The 19,235-nt window shown below is 35.2% G+C and overlaps 1 protein-coding gene across 1 annotated transcript in view; it reads left to right on the top strand.

The window, feature by feature from the left end:
• Nucleotides 1-19,235, top strand: part of samd10b (sterile alpha motif domain containing 10b) — a 114,753-nt gene that overhangs the window by 61,444 nt on the left and 34,074 nt on the right. Inside the window, exon 3 of the mRNA XM_051096883.1 lies at nucleotides 18,248-18,416. Coding sequence (XP_050952840.1) covers nucleotides 18,248-18,416 — 169 coding nt within the window. The remainder of the gene's footprint in view (nucleotides 1-18,247; nucleotides 18,417-19,235) is intronic.

The following is a 19,235-nucleotide window of genomic DNA, read 5'->3' as shown; positions in this document are numbered from 1 at the left end:
TTTGCAGCACAGCTTATTTTCTGTTAGCGTGAAGTTTTATATGCACATAATATTAGTAATGAAAAGGACAAGAGAATGAGGAAGACAGACTAAATACGGTTAATGGAAAAAGGAAAACAAGCATGGGAACGGTGCCAGACAGAGCACATACAAATGTTGTTTAGCATGCAGTGGGTTTAGTCCATTAAAGCAGAACCGTGATGAGGCTACCTGAGGTTGACAGCCAGAGGAGATTGGCCTCCAGATTTGTTTAGTTTCCTCATTACTGCGAAGGTTACCGACCCCATCAGCGGCACAAAACAATTTCGAAAAGCACACAGATTACCAAAAGTCAGCAAACTTAGCCAGCCTATCTTAATTAGGCTCAATGGCTCAATCTTTTCCACATCAGCATACAGTTCTCAGTTAATCTCGGATAAATGGTTGATTCCAGTGAATATGTAAAAGATTATTCTGAGTTGTTTTTCTCGCTCTGTGTTTCTGAACAGATGTTGTGGTGATGGTTTAGACCTTCATAATGAATGCAAGACCCGTGTCTGAAGTCTCATATCAGTCAGCTGTCACTAGGCTGAGAGGGATCATTGAGTTCTTATGCATGTAAGCTGTACTGGCATAAAGGATTGTGGGTTTGGAAGCAGTTTGCAGAGGAAAAGAAAGATGGAGAGACAAGCGGGAGTGGAGGGGGAAGGGTGTTGTAACTATCTGCTGTATGAAAGATTATGCTTGTGTTGAAGAATGACATGACCAGACAGAAGGATGAACAGAAGAGCAACACTGAATGAAAGGATGTAAAAAACAAAACAGAACAAACAAACAAAAAAGAGATTATGACTAGAGTGCTAGTTTACTTGCTGAAAGCTTACGGAAATGATCCAGTCCTGATGTGTACAATGTGAGGGCAAAATAATTGGTCTTATAGTGAATTACTTTTATCTGTTATTTTTGATGTATTTAATATTATTCTAAATATTTATACTGTATTCAACAGTATACATTTAAATTAAATTATTAATTTAAAGTTTTGAATTTAAACTACTGTTTTTTGGTTTGAATTGATAAAGGTTAAAAATTCTAAATACGTTCAACTGAACTGATTTGAACTGAACTGATGAATTCAATTCAGTCAAACAAACTAAATGGGGGTGTGTTTCTTAAAAGCATCATTAGCTAACTATGGTGGTTAGGTCCATTGAACTCTATTAGTAATGACGCAGCTTGCGACCATTGTTGGTTTTGGGAAACGCACCCCTGGACAGAACTAACTTGACCTAATTAGGAAAGAATTGATTGGAAGTTGATTAAATTAAATGAACTAAACTAAATTATACTAAACTGTATTGAACTGACCTCACCTAAATAGAAATGATTTAAACTGAACTGAACTACAGTGAACTAAATTACTCTAAACTAAAATTAACTAAACTGAACTGATTGAACTACACTATAGAACTAAACTATACCAGAACTAGAACTAAATTATACTGAATTAAATCAGATTGAACGGAATAGACCTTGGTAGTTCGAATTGAACTGTACTAAACTATTCTGAGCTTAGTAGAAATTAATTTAAATGCATGGAAACACTCAACTAAATTATACCTAATTAAACTGAAATGAACTACATTTATTTATGACCTGACCATCCTGTACTGAACTGAATAGAAATTAATCAAATTGATTAGTTGATAAATTGAAAGTTGAAATAAATAATTCTGAACTAACGAACTGACATTACCTGAATAGAAATTAATTGAACTTAAATGAATTGAATTAAAGCTACTGAACTAAAATTAACTACATTTTTATGACCTGACTGACCTGTACTGAACTAAATAGAAATTAATCAAATTAAAGTGAACAAGGTAGGAAAAATGTATACTGAACTAATGAACTGACTTGACCTGAATAGAAATGATTTGAACTTAAATTAATTGTATTGAAGCTAAATTATACTGCAATGATGTGAACAGAAATGAACGGAACTAATTGGACTACAATAAACTGAATTACACTGAACTAAACTAAAATTATCTACATTTATTTATGACCTGACCGACCTGTACTGAACTGAATAGAAATTAATCAAATTAAAGTGAACAAAATTATAAAAAAAATTATACTGAACTTATGACCTGACTTCACATGAATAGAAATTAATTGAACTTAAATTAATTGAATTGAAGCTATATTATACTGAACAGAAATGAACAGAACTAACTGGACTACAGTAAACTAAATTATACTGAACTAAACTGCAGTGGTCTAAATTTATTCATGACCTGAACAACCTGTGCTGAACTGAACTGAAATGAATCAAATCGAAGTGAAATAAACTGAAATAAATTACACTGAACTAATGAACTGATTTCACATGAATAGGAATTAATTGAACTTAAATGAATTGAATTAAAGCTAAATTATACTGAACTGACCTGAACAGAAATGAACAGAACTAATTGGACTACAATAAAGTAAATTATACTGAACTAAACTGCAATGGTCTAAATTTATTCATGACCTGACCAACCTGTACTGAACTGAACAGAAATGAATCAAATTGAAGTAAACTAAGTTGAAATAAATAATACCAAACTAACAGACTGACTTTACCTGAATAGAAATTAATTGAACTTAAATGAATTGAATTGAAGCTAAATTTATACTGAACTGACCTGAACAGAAACGAACATAACTAATTGGACTACAATAAACTGAATTACACTGAACTAAACTAAAATTATCTACATTTATTTATGACCTGACCGACCTGTACTGAACTGAACAGAAATTAATCAAATTAAAGTGAACAAAGTTAGAAAAAAAATTATACTGAACTTATGAACTGACTTCACATGAATAGAAATTAATTGAACTTAAATTTATTGAATTGAAGCTATATTATACTGAACAGAAATGAACAGAACTAACTGGACTACAGTAAACTAAATTATACTGAACTAAACTGCAGTGGTCTAAATTTATTCATGACCTGAACAACCTGTACTGAACTGAACTGAAATGAATCAAATCGAAGTGAAATAAACTGAAATAAATTACACTGAACTAATGAACTGATTTCACATGAATAGGAATTAATTGAACTTAAATGAATTGAATTAAAGCTAAATTATACTGAACTGACCTGAACAGAAATGAACAGAACTAATTGGACTACAATAAAGTAAATTATGCTGAACTAAACTGCAATGGTCTAAATTTATTCATGACCTGACCAACCTGTACTGAACTGAACAGAAATGAATCAAATTGAAGTAAACTAAGTTGAAATAAATAATACTAAACTAACGGACTGACTTTACCTGAATAGAAATTAATTGAACTTGAATTGAATTGAAGCTAAATTATACTGAACTGACCTGAACAGAAACGAACATAACTAATTGGACTACAATAAACTGAAATGAACTACGTTTATTTATGACCTGACCATCCTGTACTGAACTGAATAGAAATGAATCAAATTGAAGTGAGCTAAGTTGAAATAAATTATACTGAACTTATGAACTGACTTGACCTGAATATAAATTATTTGAACTTAAATTAATTGTATTGAAGCTAAATTATACTGAACTGACCTGAACAGAAATTAACAGAACTAATTGGACTACAGTAAACTGAATTACACTAAACTAAACTGAACTTGACTAAATTTATGACTTGACTGTCCTGTACTGAACTGAATAGAAATGAATCAAATTGAAGTGAAGCCAGTGCAGCTAGTTTGTTTCCACAACAATGCATCGTCCTGTGGTGGTTATTCAGCAAGTTATGTTATGACCTGAATAGAAATTAATTTAACTTAATTTAATTGCACTGAAGCTAAATTATACTAAACTGACCTGAAACTAATTGAACAGAAATAATTGGACTACAGTAAACTAAATTATACTTAACTAATTGGTTTTAAAACAGCTATAAAGGTTAAAAAAAGTCTAAATATACTGCAGTATTAACTCTTCAAACTGAACTGATTTGAACTGAACTGATGAATTCAGTAGTCAAACAAACTAAACTGACCAAAATAGAAATAAATTAAAATGAATTAAATTATTCCGAACTCAGCTGAATAGAAATAAATGTAATGGCACTAAAGTAAACTACATTACAATGAACTTAATCTATAATGAACAGAAATTAACTGAACTATATTGAATTAAGTTAAATTATGCTGACCTAATGTGAACTGAACTACAGTAAATTAAATCGACCTGACCTAAATTGAACTATAAACTTACAATGAATTGAAAAACTGAACTACATTGAAAAGAACTGGAGACGGGCAGAAAAGCATTAGCTAGAATTCAGTGGATTTACTTGAAAACACAAGCAGAATCTGGTGTTTAAGTCAAGAGAGTGAGAAACAAGCAGCACAACAAGGTCAGTGTGACATCACCTATTTACATGGTAACAGACTCACCGTGTGCTTCAGATTGAGTCCGCTAACTCATTCTGATCTCTGATTGTATCTGAGGTTGTAAGAGCAAAACGATCTGTAAGACAGAGGGAGCAGGCAGAATATTAAAGAGATGTATGTCACCCTCCTGTGCCTTAAAGTTTAATCCCTGATTCAGCTCCACCTTCAGAGGAGAAGATGCCAACAGGGGACTATAGGAGACGCAAACAGACAGAGAGAAAGAGTGAGACAGCAAGAAATGGATAATAAAGAAAGAGAGAGAGATTTAGAATGATTAAAGGAGAGTTAGAAAAAGATGTGAAAAATGGAAGAGTAAAGATTTTGTAGGTTGGAAAGACGATGGATGGAAAGAAGAAACATCCAAATGAATCTCATGATCAAGTGGGACGTTTTGAGGGAAAACTAAAATGAGACTTAAATGATGTTACTTGAATAATCTATACATATTAATCACACTTATTAAGAATTTATAACAGAGGTTCAGAACATGAGCCCTAGAGGAAATATGAAGTAAAAGGGCATGTAATTATATGCCAGCAGAACTCAATACACTTAGCACATGTACAGACTACAATACAGTCCCTCACTGGAACTTGATACCATCAGTTGCTGTTTTTTAAAGAAATAGTTCACCTCTAAACCTGCAAGCTGCAAAAATGACAACAGATGACCATAAAATTAGCATTTAAATAGATACTCACTAAAAAATGTTGGGTTAAAAATAACCCAACTAGTAACCCAACTATGGGTTGGTATAGCACCTTCCCATCTATGGGTTATTATAACCCAATGAATTGGGTTAAAATCCAGTTGGGTTAAAAGTAACCCAACAGTTGAGTTAATTATTTAGATTCATTTATATCAGTTTTTATTTATTTTTTATTTTTTATTTTTTTTTATAAAAATACACTATAACACTACTTTGTTTTCAAATAAATATTTTGTTTATTTAAATATGCAATTTTTTTTTTACAAATATATTTTTAAATGTAAAACAGTCATACTGCAAATGTTTACAAAATAAGTGTACAAGAATGTGAAAATATAATACATTCAAAACACAAATATGCACACACAACTGACATATTTTCAAGATGTACACTGAATTCAAAACCAACAAATGTGATTCTGGTCCACAAAACCCGTCATAAGGGTCAAGTTTTTTGTATTTAAATATAAACATCATCTGAAAGCTCAATAAATAAGCTTTCTATTAATATGTGGTTTGATAGGATAGAACAACTATTTGAAAATCTGGAATCTGAGGGTGCAAAAAAATCTAAATATTGAGAAAATTGCCTTTAAAGTTGTCCAAATGAAGTTATTAGCAATACATATTACTAATAAGAAATTCAGTTTCAATATACTTATGGTAGGAGATTTACAAAATATCTCCATGGAACATGATCTTTACTTAATATTCTAATGATTTTTGGCATGAAAGAAAATTTGATAATTTTGACCCATACAATGCAATTTTGGCTATTTCTACAAATGTACCCATGATACTTATGACCGGTTTTGTTGTCCAGGGTCATGAATGTGTATCAATTCATATTTATTTATATCAACACATACACAAATGTGCACAAATAAAACAAACATAACATACAAACTTTTAAAATAAAACAAAAATAAAAAATCATAAACACAAGTAATAATAATAATAATAATAATAATAAAAAAAAAAAAGGAAATCTGCTGGCTGCTGGACTTGCTGATAATCAGCAACATAAAAAGTTTTTACGGATCAATAAATACAAAGTTTCTAAGGAAGAGGTAATGTGTTGGAAGAACTCCTGGAATATTAAAGACTGTGTGCTGCAAATGGGTGCAGGGGGCTTTGGGTAGTAGATGTCATAAATGTAGAAATGTCTGAAACACAGATCCACTGCTTGTAGTAAGGTCTTCTGTTCCACTGCTTCACCGTTGAAAATGCTAAAAACTTCTTCTCTTGGAGTTAGTGCAGCAATGCTGGTGTCATCTGGTCGCATAAAACTTCCTTCATTGACTCCTTCCTCTGTGATAAGATGAAGCAGAAGAAGAAACATTTTACAGATAAACTAGAAACATTTTTTCATAATTGTTGGAAAACCTACACTACTAATCAGAAGTTTTTGAACAGTAAGATTTTTAAAGTTTTTTAAAGAATTATTTTCTACTCACTAAGCCTGCATTTATTTTATCCAAAATACAGTAAAAGCAGTAATATTGTGAAATATTTTTACTATTTTAAATAACTGCTTTCTATTTTAAAAGCTTTGAAAAGACTGGACAATTACATTTTAAATATATTCAAATAGAAAGCGGTTATTTTAAATGCTGTATTTTGGATGAAATAAATGCAGGCTTAGACAGAAGGGAATTCTTTAAAAACATTAAAAATCTTGCTGTCCAAAAACTTTTGACTGGTAATGTATATGGATCACTAATATAAATAGTTTACGTACCTTGAAATATTTCAGTTAATTGGCATGTGGATGTTTAATGTATGAGATTCCACTGTTGTAGTTTTTCCTTCACTGAAGAACCCAATGTCTAAAAATAAGTATAAACACATTTAGTACACATTTAAAAAAACATGCAAATCTGTCATAGCTTTATAAGAGAAATGGCTGTAATTAGAGGCGATTCTAATATATGCATAACAATATTCAATATAAATAAACCATAAAAACACATTTAGTGTTATTCCAATTAGTGCTCGCTTTCCAAACAACTGACGCTTGCCCTGTTTTGACCAGCAGGCGTCGCCGTTGTGTCACGAACGATTGGAAGCAGTGAATCATTTTGCGAATTAAGCGATTCGTTTAATTGATTCGAAACCTTGAAAAGCTTCGTTTCTCCCATCACGTCTTTCTTTTGGGAAATGTGATTATTTTTAGACTTTTCTAAACAGAGAATTAACTGAATTTGAGCGCATCTCTCTGAGCGGCCGCTGAGCCTAACGTTACATACTGGACCGAAGTTGAAAGGTTCGTGCAGCGCGGTTTAAATCAACAATGTCTCATTTAACATTAGCCATTTCCCATATAAAGTTAAATGTGATAACCATTAATGCGACCAAACAAACTGTAGTCAGAAACCGTATGTCTAGATCCCTTCATCGGCTGTAAAATAATACTAAACCTGTAGTAATGGTAGACGGTGATTTCAGTAAACATAAGTAGTCCTATATACATTCCACCATACATTATTAACTTTAGGTTACTGTAATACATCTCTAAACAGTTTTACAACTTTCTGCTAATGTTTATTTAATGTATTACTGCTAGCGACCTAACTGGGACAGCTAAGTTAACCTGAAGTTATTCGTTTACAATGGAGCTCATTCTCCGCAGTAACGTTACAATACACTGACTAAAGGAAACTACAACTTCGTTAAAAAAAAACAAACATACAACAACAAAAGTTCAATTTTGAAGTGCATTTCACGTTCTTCGTATAAGTATAATGTTATAAGAGTTATTAAAACCCTGTTACTCACCTCACACTGATGCAGCAGCAGCTTCTTCTGTCGTCAGTCACTGTCGACCGTTAAAATTTGAACTGTCGCCGCGGGAACCAATTAAACCCAACGCTGGGTTATTATTAAAAACAACCCAACGATGTTTAAAAAAATAACCCAACGTTTTAGAAAATAACCCAACACAGTGACCCAATATGTGTAACCCATCTATTGGGTTAAAAAAAATAACCCATCTATTTTTACTGTGTACTATCCTTTAAAAACATGTAACATCCTGTAAAAATATCCTTAAAATAGAAAACTTTTTTATTTTATTTATTTTTTTGCGGCGTAGTTTCCGCGCAAAGTATTTGCGGACCTCATCAAGTAATTTAGCACCACCAATGGAAATAGTCAAGCACACATAGAAAAACATGATATTCTCCATTCATTTTGACTAATTTTTTATGGTGTTATTTTCTTGACAAATGTCTAGAGCGTATATTGTAATGCGGTGGCGCATCAAAATGCGCAAACACAAACCTCTTCTCTTGCAGGTGGATTCTCTTCACTTTCATAAAAAAAGACACGTGCTGCGTCCGAAATCGCATACTGGTTAAGTAGGTACTACATTTAAATATGAACGTACTACCCGACCGTTAAAAAGTACGTTCTATATAGTATGAATGTGGGTAGTATGAATGGAATTCGGACGTACTACATCCGCCATATTGATGCAAAATCACATCTATGTCCCGCAACAGATCTATTGTCAGGTGGTCACCCTTGTCTTACCATAGTATATAAACACAGTATTTCTAACAATAATAAAATATGTTTTAGTTATGCATGCAATTTTTAAAAAATGAATTAATATGTTGAACATGCATCTATAGACTATCATTAAAAAGTCCATTGCCAGAAGGCACTTTTCTGCTCACCAAGGCTGCATTTATTTGATAAAAAATTCAGAAAAAAACATAATATTGTGAAATATTATTGCAAATTAAAATGACTATTTTCTGTTGTAATATATTTTAAAATGTATTATTCCTGTGATCAAAGCTGAATTTTCAGCATCATTACTCCAGTCTTCATTGTCACATGATTCTCCAGAAATCATTCTAACATGCTGATTTGCTGCTAAAGAAACATTCATATTATTATCAATGTGGAGAACAGTTGTGCTGCTGAATATGAATATTTTTTTAGAATTCTTTGATGAATAGAAAGTTTAAAATAACAGCTTTAATGTGAAACAACGTTTTTGTAGCAATGTAAAAGTAAAAAAAATCACATTTGATCGATTTAATGCATCCTTGCTGAATAAAAATATTAATTTATGAGCTGACACCTCTGTTAGGGGGACAAGGCTGTTCCTCAAATCATGCATCAGCGGGATGTATTCAGACTCATTTCACAAAATGGCCACCCAGATTGGGCGCCCCTCTCCTCACAGGTTCAATCCCCTGTGTATTATTAATGACTGTATGTTTCAGTCTGGACAGAATCAGGTCTCATGGGTTCAAGGGTGGCTGTTTAATGCCCAGAGGCTGGCTTAGGAGAGATAGAGGGTGATGGATGGCTGGGAAAGAGGGAGCGAAGGATGGAGGAGAGGGAGGAGGAGGCGCTGATGGTGACGATGAGGGCGACAAGCAGCACTTACCAGATCCTTTTTGCTTTCTGTCTCATCCTCATTCTCATCTCTCACTTTCTATAAATAAGGTACAATATGGTGTGCCATTATGTTTGCTTTAGAATAAAATCCATGTCTGAGAACTAGATATGTTAGATACGCTATCGTCCAACATACAGTGCAATTTAAGTTGGCATGAAGAGCGTTACATCTGTTTGTGTCCCACATTACCACATTTTCCTCTTTTACAAAAATAAATTCTTTAAAATAACGCCACCCAAGAAGTAACATAGGAGTATTTCTTAGGGGATAATGAGGAGACATGTAAATGATCTAAATTCAGTATGTGCATTTTGTTGTTAAATGGATTCATCAGGCAGAACCACTCAACACTGTTACCCAGGTTATTGTCAGGGTTGCCAGGTTTTCACAACAAACCCACAACAAATCGCATTTTGAGGGGGATCCCCTGTTAAAAATTGCGTTCCGCAGGGTAAAGTTATTGAAAGTGCAAGTTTTTGAAAACACCATCGTTATCGTTTCCGTGTAAACACTCAATACGGGAATCTTTGAAAATGGTGACGTCATGCGCATGCATAGTATGTGTTAGGTATGTAGACATTCGCAATACGTGTCGAAAGGCAAGCGCGAAAAAACAACGCGCCAACTACTGGCCTGGCATACATAATACATAATTTTTTGGCAGTGCATGGGAAAAACTTTTCCGTTTTTGACTACATCATTGTCATGTAAAAGTAGCCTTAATGTAGTAGGGTGACCAGACGTGCCACTTTCTGGGGACACGTTCAGCACAGGATTTCTAAATTGCCTAAAATATATCAGGTGTTGCCAGTTTGCCCTGCGCGGATTGATCACTCATATGAAATCAAAGTACCTCAAGAGCGACCTGAAAGCATGGAGCTGTCTGCTCTGCTCTGCTCTCTAGCTTACTTCGATGATTGATCAGCGCATCGCAAACAACCAACACCTGGTTATTTTAGGCAATTTCTATGCTGAACATGTCCCCTGGAAGTGGTACGTCTGGTCACCCTTGTCATAGTGTAGCCCAATTCCACAGGAAAACCGCAGACTTGGCAACACTGGTAAAAATGTTTAATTTGTTAATTTTAATGTTCACTGAAATGTGAATTATGTTATAATTTCTCACCCCATGTCATTTTAAATCTGAATGATGGACGTTCTTGAAGCATTTTGAAGAAACCAAATAACACTGGACCCCACTGACTTCCACTGTTTGGACAAAAACAAAATATCTTTGGTTTAGAACAACATGAGGGTCTTAAAGGCTTAGTTCACCCAAAAATGAAAATTAGCCCAGTATTTACTCACCCTCCAGACATACTACACTGTAAAAAACAATTTGTTGAGTCAACTTAAAATAATTCGTAACCTGGCTGCCTTAAAATTTAAAGTTCAGTCAACTCAAAAAAAGTTTATTCAGTTTGAAATGTTAAATTATACTAAGTGACAACTTAAATATTTGAGTTGAATCAACTTAAAATTTAAGGCAGCTGGGTTACTTACCCTGTTACCTATCTGTTAAGTTTAGCAAACTCAAATATCTAAGTTGTTACTTAGTACAACTTAACATTTCAAGTTGACTAAACTTATTTTAGTTGACTGAACTTAAAATTTTAAGGCAGCAGGGTAACAAATTATTTTAAGCTGACTCAACAAAATGTGTTTTTTATTTTTTACAGTGTAGGTGTATATGACTTTCTTCTTTCAGAAGAATCCAATCGGAGTTATAGTAAAAATCATCCTGGCATTTCAAAGCTTTATAATTGCATGGGCGGGTGTTTCTCTTCATCAGTCCAAAACAAGTCCAATAAAGTGCATCCATCCATAATAAAAAGTGCCTCACACGGCTCCGGGGGGTGAATAAAGGCCTCCTGTAGCAAATCAAAACATTTTTGTAAGAAAAATATCCATTTCTAAAACGTAATATTCACTTTAATGTAGCTTGCGCCAACTGGTCGTACCCGGAAGCAGCTCTGGGCGAATGACGTAGGATGTCAGCGTTGCGCATGCGCTGGTGAGTTGTTTACAGGAGCAAAGGAAGCAACGTTTCCTTACTTTAGCAAAGGAAAACCAGTCTCATCTTGGTTTATATCAAAATCTTTTGAAATTTTCCTTTGCAAATCTTTGTTTTGAACTTCTAGTTCATGACCATTGTTTTGTTTTGATCTCTCCACGGCATGTTCGCGTTTGTCACTTCTGGGCACACCATGCGCAACATTGACATCATATGTCATCTGCCCAGAACTGCTTCCATGTACAACCACTTGGCACAAGCTAGATTAAAGTGATTCCTACATTTTAAATATTTTTTTTCTTACGAAAACACATCACGAGGCCTTTAGTCACCCACCAGCGCTGTGTGAGTCACTTTTTATTATGGATGGATGCACTTTATTGGACTTGTTTTGGACTGATGAAGAGAAACACCAGCCCATGCAATGATAAAGCTTGGAAATGCCAGGATGATTTTTAATATAACTCAGACTGGATTCATCTGAAAGAAGGAAGTCATATACACCTAGGATGCCTGGAGCATGAGTAAATTTATGGGCAAATTATCATTTTTGGGTGAACTAACCCTTTTAAAGGTGACATATCATGAAAATCTGACTTTTTCCATGTTTAAGTGCTATAATCGGGTCCCCGGTGCATCTACCAAACCAAAAAACATGTAAAACTGCAAGCATGTAAGCAAAAAAGCAAAAATCGAGCTGTTTAGATTTTGCTTCTGCTGTGACGTAGGAAGGGGATCTTATTATAATTTTACCGCTCCTTAATTGGCACATTTCCCCTCACTTGTGTTTTCGCAAGCAACAATGGTGTACCAGTTCTAACATCATGGTAAAAGTTTGAGCAGAGCATGCTAACTGTTCTGCCATTGACTGCACAGATGAGCACAGAACTCTATTTAGAGTCCCAGCCTGAGAGGAGACAAGACAACAGTGGATTTATTGATTTATTTACTGTATATTACGCTGCTACCATACAGATGTAATATAAACATGCAATTTTTACCAAGCTGTTTACCTTTACAGACATAACCAACTGTTTTTGTAACTCATGTGTGTTTTTAACATAACCTTGTGTGTATTTGACAGTTTAAGCGGAGTAGCACATGAAAAAGAACTTACTGTTACCGCTTTCTGTGCGTGTGCTTTGGCTGTGTGTGCTCAGATTTCAGCATGATAGACATGATAATCGAAACCAATCAGATGTTTTTTGACAAGGTACCAGAGGTACGAGCTGTAAAGGCACACTCGTGTTCTGGCAAAGGGGGTGGGGAGCAGCAGCTCATTTGCATTTAAAGAGACATGCACAATGTCCACTCAGAATAGGCATTTTCAAAATGATATAATAAATGATCTGTGGGGAATTTTGTCACAGACACATTCTAGGGACACCTGAGACTTACATTGCAGTACATATTGTAAATAGGGGCATAATAGGTCACCTTTAATAATGACAGTTTTTTTTTTTTTTAAGTGAACTATGCCTTTAAGAGATTCCATCAACAGACCCTGTTAATGGACCCTGGTAATGGGCACAGAAATAATATGCAGAGAATTAAATGACTTCTCTTTTTCTCTTGTATATTATATTCCATTGAATCCTTGCCTTTCCGTTCTGTGCTTTTCTTTCTTTTCCTTCATCTCTGTATTACATTCTCTTTTTCTCACATTGTGTAGCATTGAATCATGTTTTCATGCTTTCCCGCAGGTTCAGTCCTGTATGTCGAGCCATCTACTTCAATTCCATTCTGTGACGGCTTTCACTTATTGTTTATGAAAATAAAATGATGTTCATGTCTGAATCTGTATCTTTCTCACTCTCATTCTGTCTGTTTTGTTTTGTCTGCTACCTAACTCAATGCCTGTCTCTTTCTGTCTGTTTTCCTGAGTGGTGAAAATGGGCTCCTGTCTTCAGGTGTTGATTAATGTGTGACCTGCAGCTCCTGACAGCAAATACTCCCTCTGCTATAAGAGCTGCTTTCTTCTGTCTGACTATAGTCCCTTTATTTCAAATACATACTCACTTCTATTTTATTCAAATATTGAGACAGAGAGAAGTTGGAAGTTTGGGATCAGGGAATATTTAGTTGAAGGGATGGTAGTGCCCTACTAAAAAAAACAGCTAAAACCAGCCTAAGCTGCTTGGCTGGTCTTAGCTGGTTGTAGCTGGTCAGCAGGCTGGTTTTAGAGCAGTTTTGGCCACTTCCAGGCTGGTCTTATCTGGTCAGGCTGGAAGACCAGCTAAACCAGCCTGGAACAACCAGGGGCACAGATGGGATGGGGGACCAAGCTGTCAGCAAATGATTTCAACTCAGTTATTTTGCGTAATTTGGGCTTTAACTAATGCTCAAATAGTTTCATTGCATAATTTGGGCTAATGGTTTGCACTAAAAAAGCCATTGGGGGATTCTTGGGGGATGAAATCATGGATAAACAACAATTAACAAAGGTAAACAAAGGCCTGCCTTATCAACACTAGCAATGCATGATCAAACTGTTAATTGTCTAGTATGCCAATCAACCACAGAAACTTCATGTCTTATGCAAAATATGTTTTATTTAGCTAAAATTTAACGTGGTCGCATTTGTGCTCTATAAAGCACGCGTTGCATCAGGAATCAGAATTCACTGATCACGTAAAGAGAGGTGCATTCAGTGCGATCACTTCTGATATAGAGCCTGGTTTATATCACTAGCTGCGTCAGCACGAGCGCGAAGGTGTGCGCAGCTCACGGCAAAAATGACACGAATATTGAGGAAACGACAAATAAACATGCAGGCATTGTCACCGACAGAGTTTCACTTTTTGTTTTCATTTTGAAAAGCTATCATTTACCTCACGTTATGTTATGGATGCTTTCTTTTCATTTTATTTGATTCCCCAGTGTTTGCTAAACATTCTGTAATTTATTCGTTGGTATAGGCTAATACAGCATGTGGTGTATGCCATGCTTGATCTTATTCGTTTTGTAGCCTGTTATACTGTTGTTTTGCTTTTAATAAAGAAAATTTTTGTGCTCCTGCAGCCAACTGAGAAAGTTAGTCGCAAATGAGCAACCGTGGAAAGAATAAGTCTAGAGCCCTGCAACCGCTTGGCTCACTCGAAGCGGGTGGCCTGCGACTGATTCTGAAGCAGTGGCAGCATAAATTAGGGAGCAGCGGCAGGGACAGTGAGGGGGACGGATCGGGTCACTATGAATCTGCCATCTGCGCGCCTGGGAACAACCAACTAAAACCAGCCTGACCAGCCTAGCCAGGCTGGGAGACCAGCTAAAACCAGCTACTTCCATCTTAAACAAGCCAACCAGCCTAGGCTGGTTTTAGCCTTTTCTTTTTTTCACCAGGGTGGTTTACAATACAGGTGTGTTTCATTAACTACATTGACATGTCCATTGTCAACAGTGTAGAGATGAATGAAGCACAGGTCAAACCAGCCCCACTTTCCAACCAAGCAGCTTTATGTTAGTCAATACAGCAAATTTGCATGACCAACTTGAACACAAATGAAATCTGCAGTGGAAACTTTTTAGCCCTGAAAATCTCCTGACTGTATTTTTAGGGGTTCAGGCGTGTTGCACTGAAACCCTATTGTAATTGTTAGAATGGTCACGGATCAGCGATCTCCGTGTAAAATTGATTGTGTAGACCAAACCGTAAATCGTAGAGACTTGAAACTTGGAGGGATGGTAGTACTCACACCACCAACAATGTGACCAAGGCTCGCCCTAATTGACCTGACAGGGGCGCTACAGCGAACAAAAGTACAAAATCGCTCATAAGTCAGTCAGTCAAGTGTCTTATGTTGCTAAAATCCTTGGGTCATGGCAGACAAAAGGCACATGAGCCTGGCGAAATGTTCAAGTATTTCACATTTTTTGAAAAACCTACTTTTGCAAACTAGTCCTAGTTTTTTCGCCTAATCGGAACCAACCCAGTGCAAAAAGATTCTCTGGAGAGTGAATATCAATAATTATCAAAAAAAAAATTTAATGTTTGACTCATCAATGAAAAGGGTTACCAAAACATTCGAAAGGGGGCAGGGCTACTTTTACTATAACTCCTAAAAGGAAATAAAATATCCTCGCCAAACTCAGAACACTTATGTAACAGCTCAGTCTGAGGTCACAGGGAAAAAATCGTGGAGCTTGGCCACTTGGTGGTGATATTAGAGAGGAAAAAAACATAAAAATGGCTATAACTCCGCAACTATTTTATCCTTTCAACATGAAAATTGTTGTGCACAATCGCGGTCCAAAGTGCCACAAGTGTCTATGGGTGCTTTCACACCTGTAGATCGATTGCTTTGTTCTGAAACAGGGGTATTACAATGTTGCTTTTTATACATGGTGCGGTTCGTTTTCACACAGCAAAGTTTCTAAATGGAGCAAATGTGTTAATACAAGTCACGCGCGAGTAAACTGTCCTCTCATTGGTCGAAGTTCCACGTTTTTTTCTGGTCATCTGTCATCCATCAGAATGGAACAACAACATAGAATGGAACCTTTTCTTTTTAGATATTGTTATATTAATTTATAATTTTGAGCAGGAAAACATTTTTAAAACACACCTCCTACAAACAGAGCAATAAGACGGCATTATAAAATGAAAAGGCGCGCTTTGATTTTGAATGACGCAGATAGACGCAGGTTCATTTTAAGCGGTATTAGCAAAACAACAATTACAATTAACTGTAATTACCCGTTATACAGTGTGATAAAGCCTGGTTCGTTGGTCCATTGGATCGGACTGCTTTCTCACTACAACTGAACCGCTCCAGTGTTCGTTTGAAAGCGTACCGAGACCACCTCTTCAAGGAGGTCTCGGTACACTTCTGTGGTCCGCTTTTGGTGCGCACTCGAGTGTGATTGCTACATTCACACCTGCCCAAACGAACCGCACCAAGAGGGAAAACGAACTCTAGTGCGCTTCAGCCGAACTAAATGAGGCAGGTGTGAAAACACCCTATATGGACATTTGCGTATCTCACAGAAAACATGGCTGCCATTGGCCGACAAAATTTGGGCACCTGTTAGACAAGGTTAACGGAGGCCGATCACAATGAAACCTGGTGGGCCTGTTCAGCTATTGGCTCCAAAGATCTGAGAGAAATTTGAAAGAAATCAGCCACTGGGGGACAATATTGCATTTTTTCCAATTTTTTTGCACATACGCACGATATTTGTATCATACGATAGATTTCCTCATTCCAGACAACTTTGCCTCTAGAACCACTGCTGTCAGTCAAATTTTTTGTTAAATGATTGAGAAGATGTCAAAAACCTATACTTAAGCCCTTTCATTTCAGGTTGAGTATGTGTGTGTTGCAATATTCTTCATCATGGATGTGTTGTAATGTCACTCCAAAATTTCAGGTTGGCTTAGATCACTGCTTGCAGCTATATTGAAATTTAGTATTTAAAATTTAAAATCTAAAATCATTAAAAACCTATTTAACCCATGGCAGAATAGAAATCACTTGTATATATTTGTAAAATAATTACACAAGACCAGGTTGCAAAAAAAGTCAACAAATCGAGATGTCATTTTCATTTCCTTAAGACCTGGTTTTCCAGTGTTTTATTGTCAATTTTTAGATGAAAGTGTGTGGTTCCTTGTGTTTCTTGTACCAGTTTTTGCTCTTTTTAATATAACTCCAGCAGTTAGATTCATGCCATCCTTTGCTTCCCATGTTACAAATATATTCAGTTTCTCAAATATTAAATAATGTCTTCTGGTGTATTTTTTGGTGATAAATGTTGTTACATACATATTTGTCAAACGTCCATGATTTTAGATTTTATTTATAAATGAATTAGCCATTAAAGGGATACTTCACATTACTGTCACATGGATTATTTTACCGATCTCCTTGCTACTGTACGTTTCTGGACGTTAATCATGCTGTAATTACATTGCTGTCTATGGGAGGGCCAAAGAACTGTCAAAATACATAAAACATATCTAAATTTGTGTTCCGAAGATGAACTAAGCTGAGGGTAAGTGATTAATGACAAAATTTTAATTTTGGGGTGGAATAACCTTTTAAGCAGGTACAGTATTTTCCATAATTTGCTTATTCACTTTGACAACAAGACATTATATAGATGTTTTGCTTGCAAATGAACACCAATACTTGTCTCACAATGTAAGTTTTTTAAGGAAGTCATGATTAAATAAACCAGGCCTGTGAGTGTTCACTCTCATAGTTTACACAAGCTAGCGTTGCATTTCATCATGTTCCCACACAAGCATAATATACCCTAGTAAAGGGTTTTATTACAGTTCTCTGCAGCAGAGAGCCATAAAAGTGTGTTTTGATGAATCTTTCTGCTCATTGCGGCAGTCAGAACAAAGCGTGCGTGTAATTAGAAGAGCATTGTTTACACAGAAGCATGCAGCGCTAGTTGTTTTAATTAGCTCTTTCAAAGAAAAAAGTACCCTGTGAGAGCACCCTGAAGATATAAAAACACACATTCGTGTTTCTATATTCTTCTTGCCTCAATCCATCTGTTGTTGTTGTTTTTAAGTATGATAGATTGACATTTTACCATTTTAAACCTGTTTTGAGTTTTTAAACCTGGTGGGAATGTTTGGTTGTTTGGTGAACATATGGACTATGTATTGTCGCTGCAGTGTTAAACTGGTTTCTGACAATACGGATGTTTTGTGCTCCACAGATCCAGCCAGGAGAGGCCTTCACTGTGTACCACACCAGCCCAACGCTCTCCAGCTTATGCAAACCAGTGGTGCTTTGGACCCAGCAGGACGTGTGTAAGTGGCTGAAGAAACACTGTCCGCACAACTACCTGACCTACGTGGAGGCCTTCTCTCACCACGCCATCACAGGTACAGCACAGCTTTCTCCATCAAATACAGTGTCTAGAAACTGGTCTAGAGTATTGTTCATGTGATGAGTAAAATATGTGTATGTATTTGTGAGAATCATTCTTCTGAGTGAGTTTTTTCATTCAAATGGTCAAGCCAGTTTGCAAATCTGCATGAATGATTCACTGCTGAATCACAGTTAGTGTTATTTCAGTGTCACTAATATACTATTATAGTTTTTATTAGTATTTTGAAATAGTTTTTATATATACACTGCCATTCAAAAGTTTGGGATCAGTAAGACTTGTAATATTTTTAAAAGTCTTTTATAATCATCAAGGCTGCATTTATTTGATCAAAAATACAGAAAAAACAGCAATATTGTGAAATGTTGTTATTACAATGTGACTGAATACTGGAATAATGTTGCTGAAAGTTCAGTTTTGATCAGAAATAAATAATATTTTAAAGCATATTAAAATAGAAAATCATTATTTTACATTTTAATAATATTTCACAATATTACATTTTATTTTTGATCAAATAAATTCAGCCTTAATGAGCATAAGAAACTTCTTTAAAAAACATTAAACAGTATTTTAAAGTTTTAGTATTATTACATTTTAGTATAATTGAGATATTATAATAGTTTTGTTAATATTTTGAATTAGACCTGTATGTTTCTGTATGTTGGTTGCATGACTTAGATTTTATGGACAAATGTTTTTCAGATATTAATAATGTTTTATATCTGACAGCTGAAAGTTAGTTTTTATTTTTAGCTTTATTTATATATAATTTATTTTAGTTTTAGTATTGAATTTTAGTAACACTGAGATG

The sequence above is a fragment of the Labeo rohita genome, chromosome 23 (genome assembly GCF_022985175.1).
Source record: "Labeo rohita strain BAU-BD-2019 chromosome 23, IGBB_LRoh.1.0, whole genome shotgun sequence".
Taxonomy (NCBI): domain Eukaryota; kingdom Metazoa; phylum Chordata; class Actinopteri; order Cypriniformes; family Cyprinidae; genus Labeo; species Labeo rohita.
This window is presented reverse-complemented; position numbering and strand designations above follow the sequence as displayed.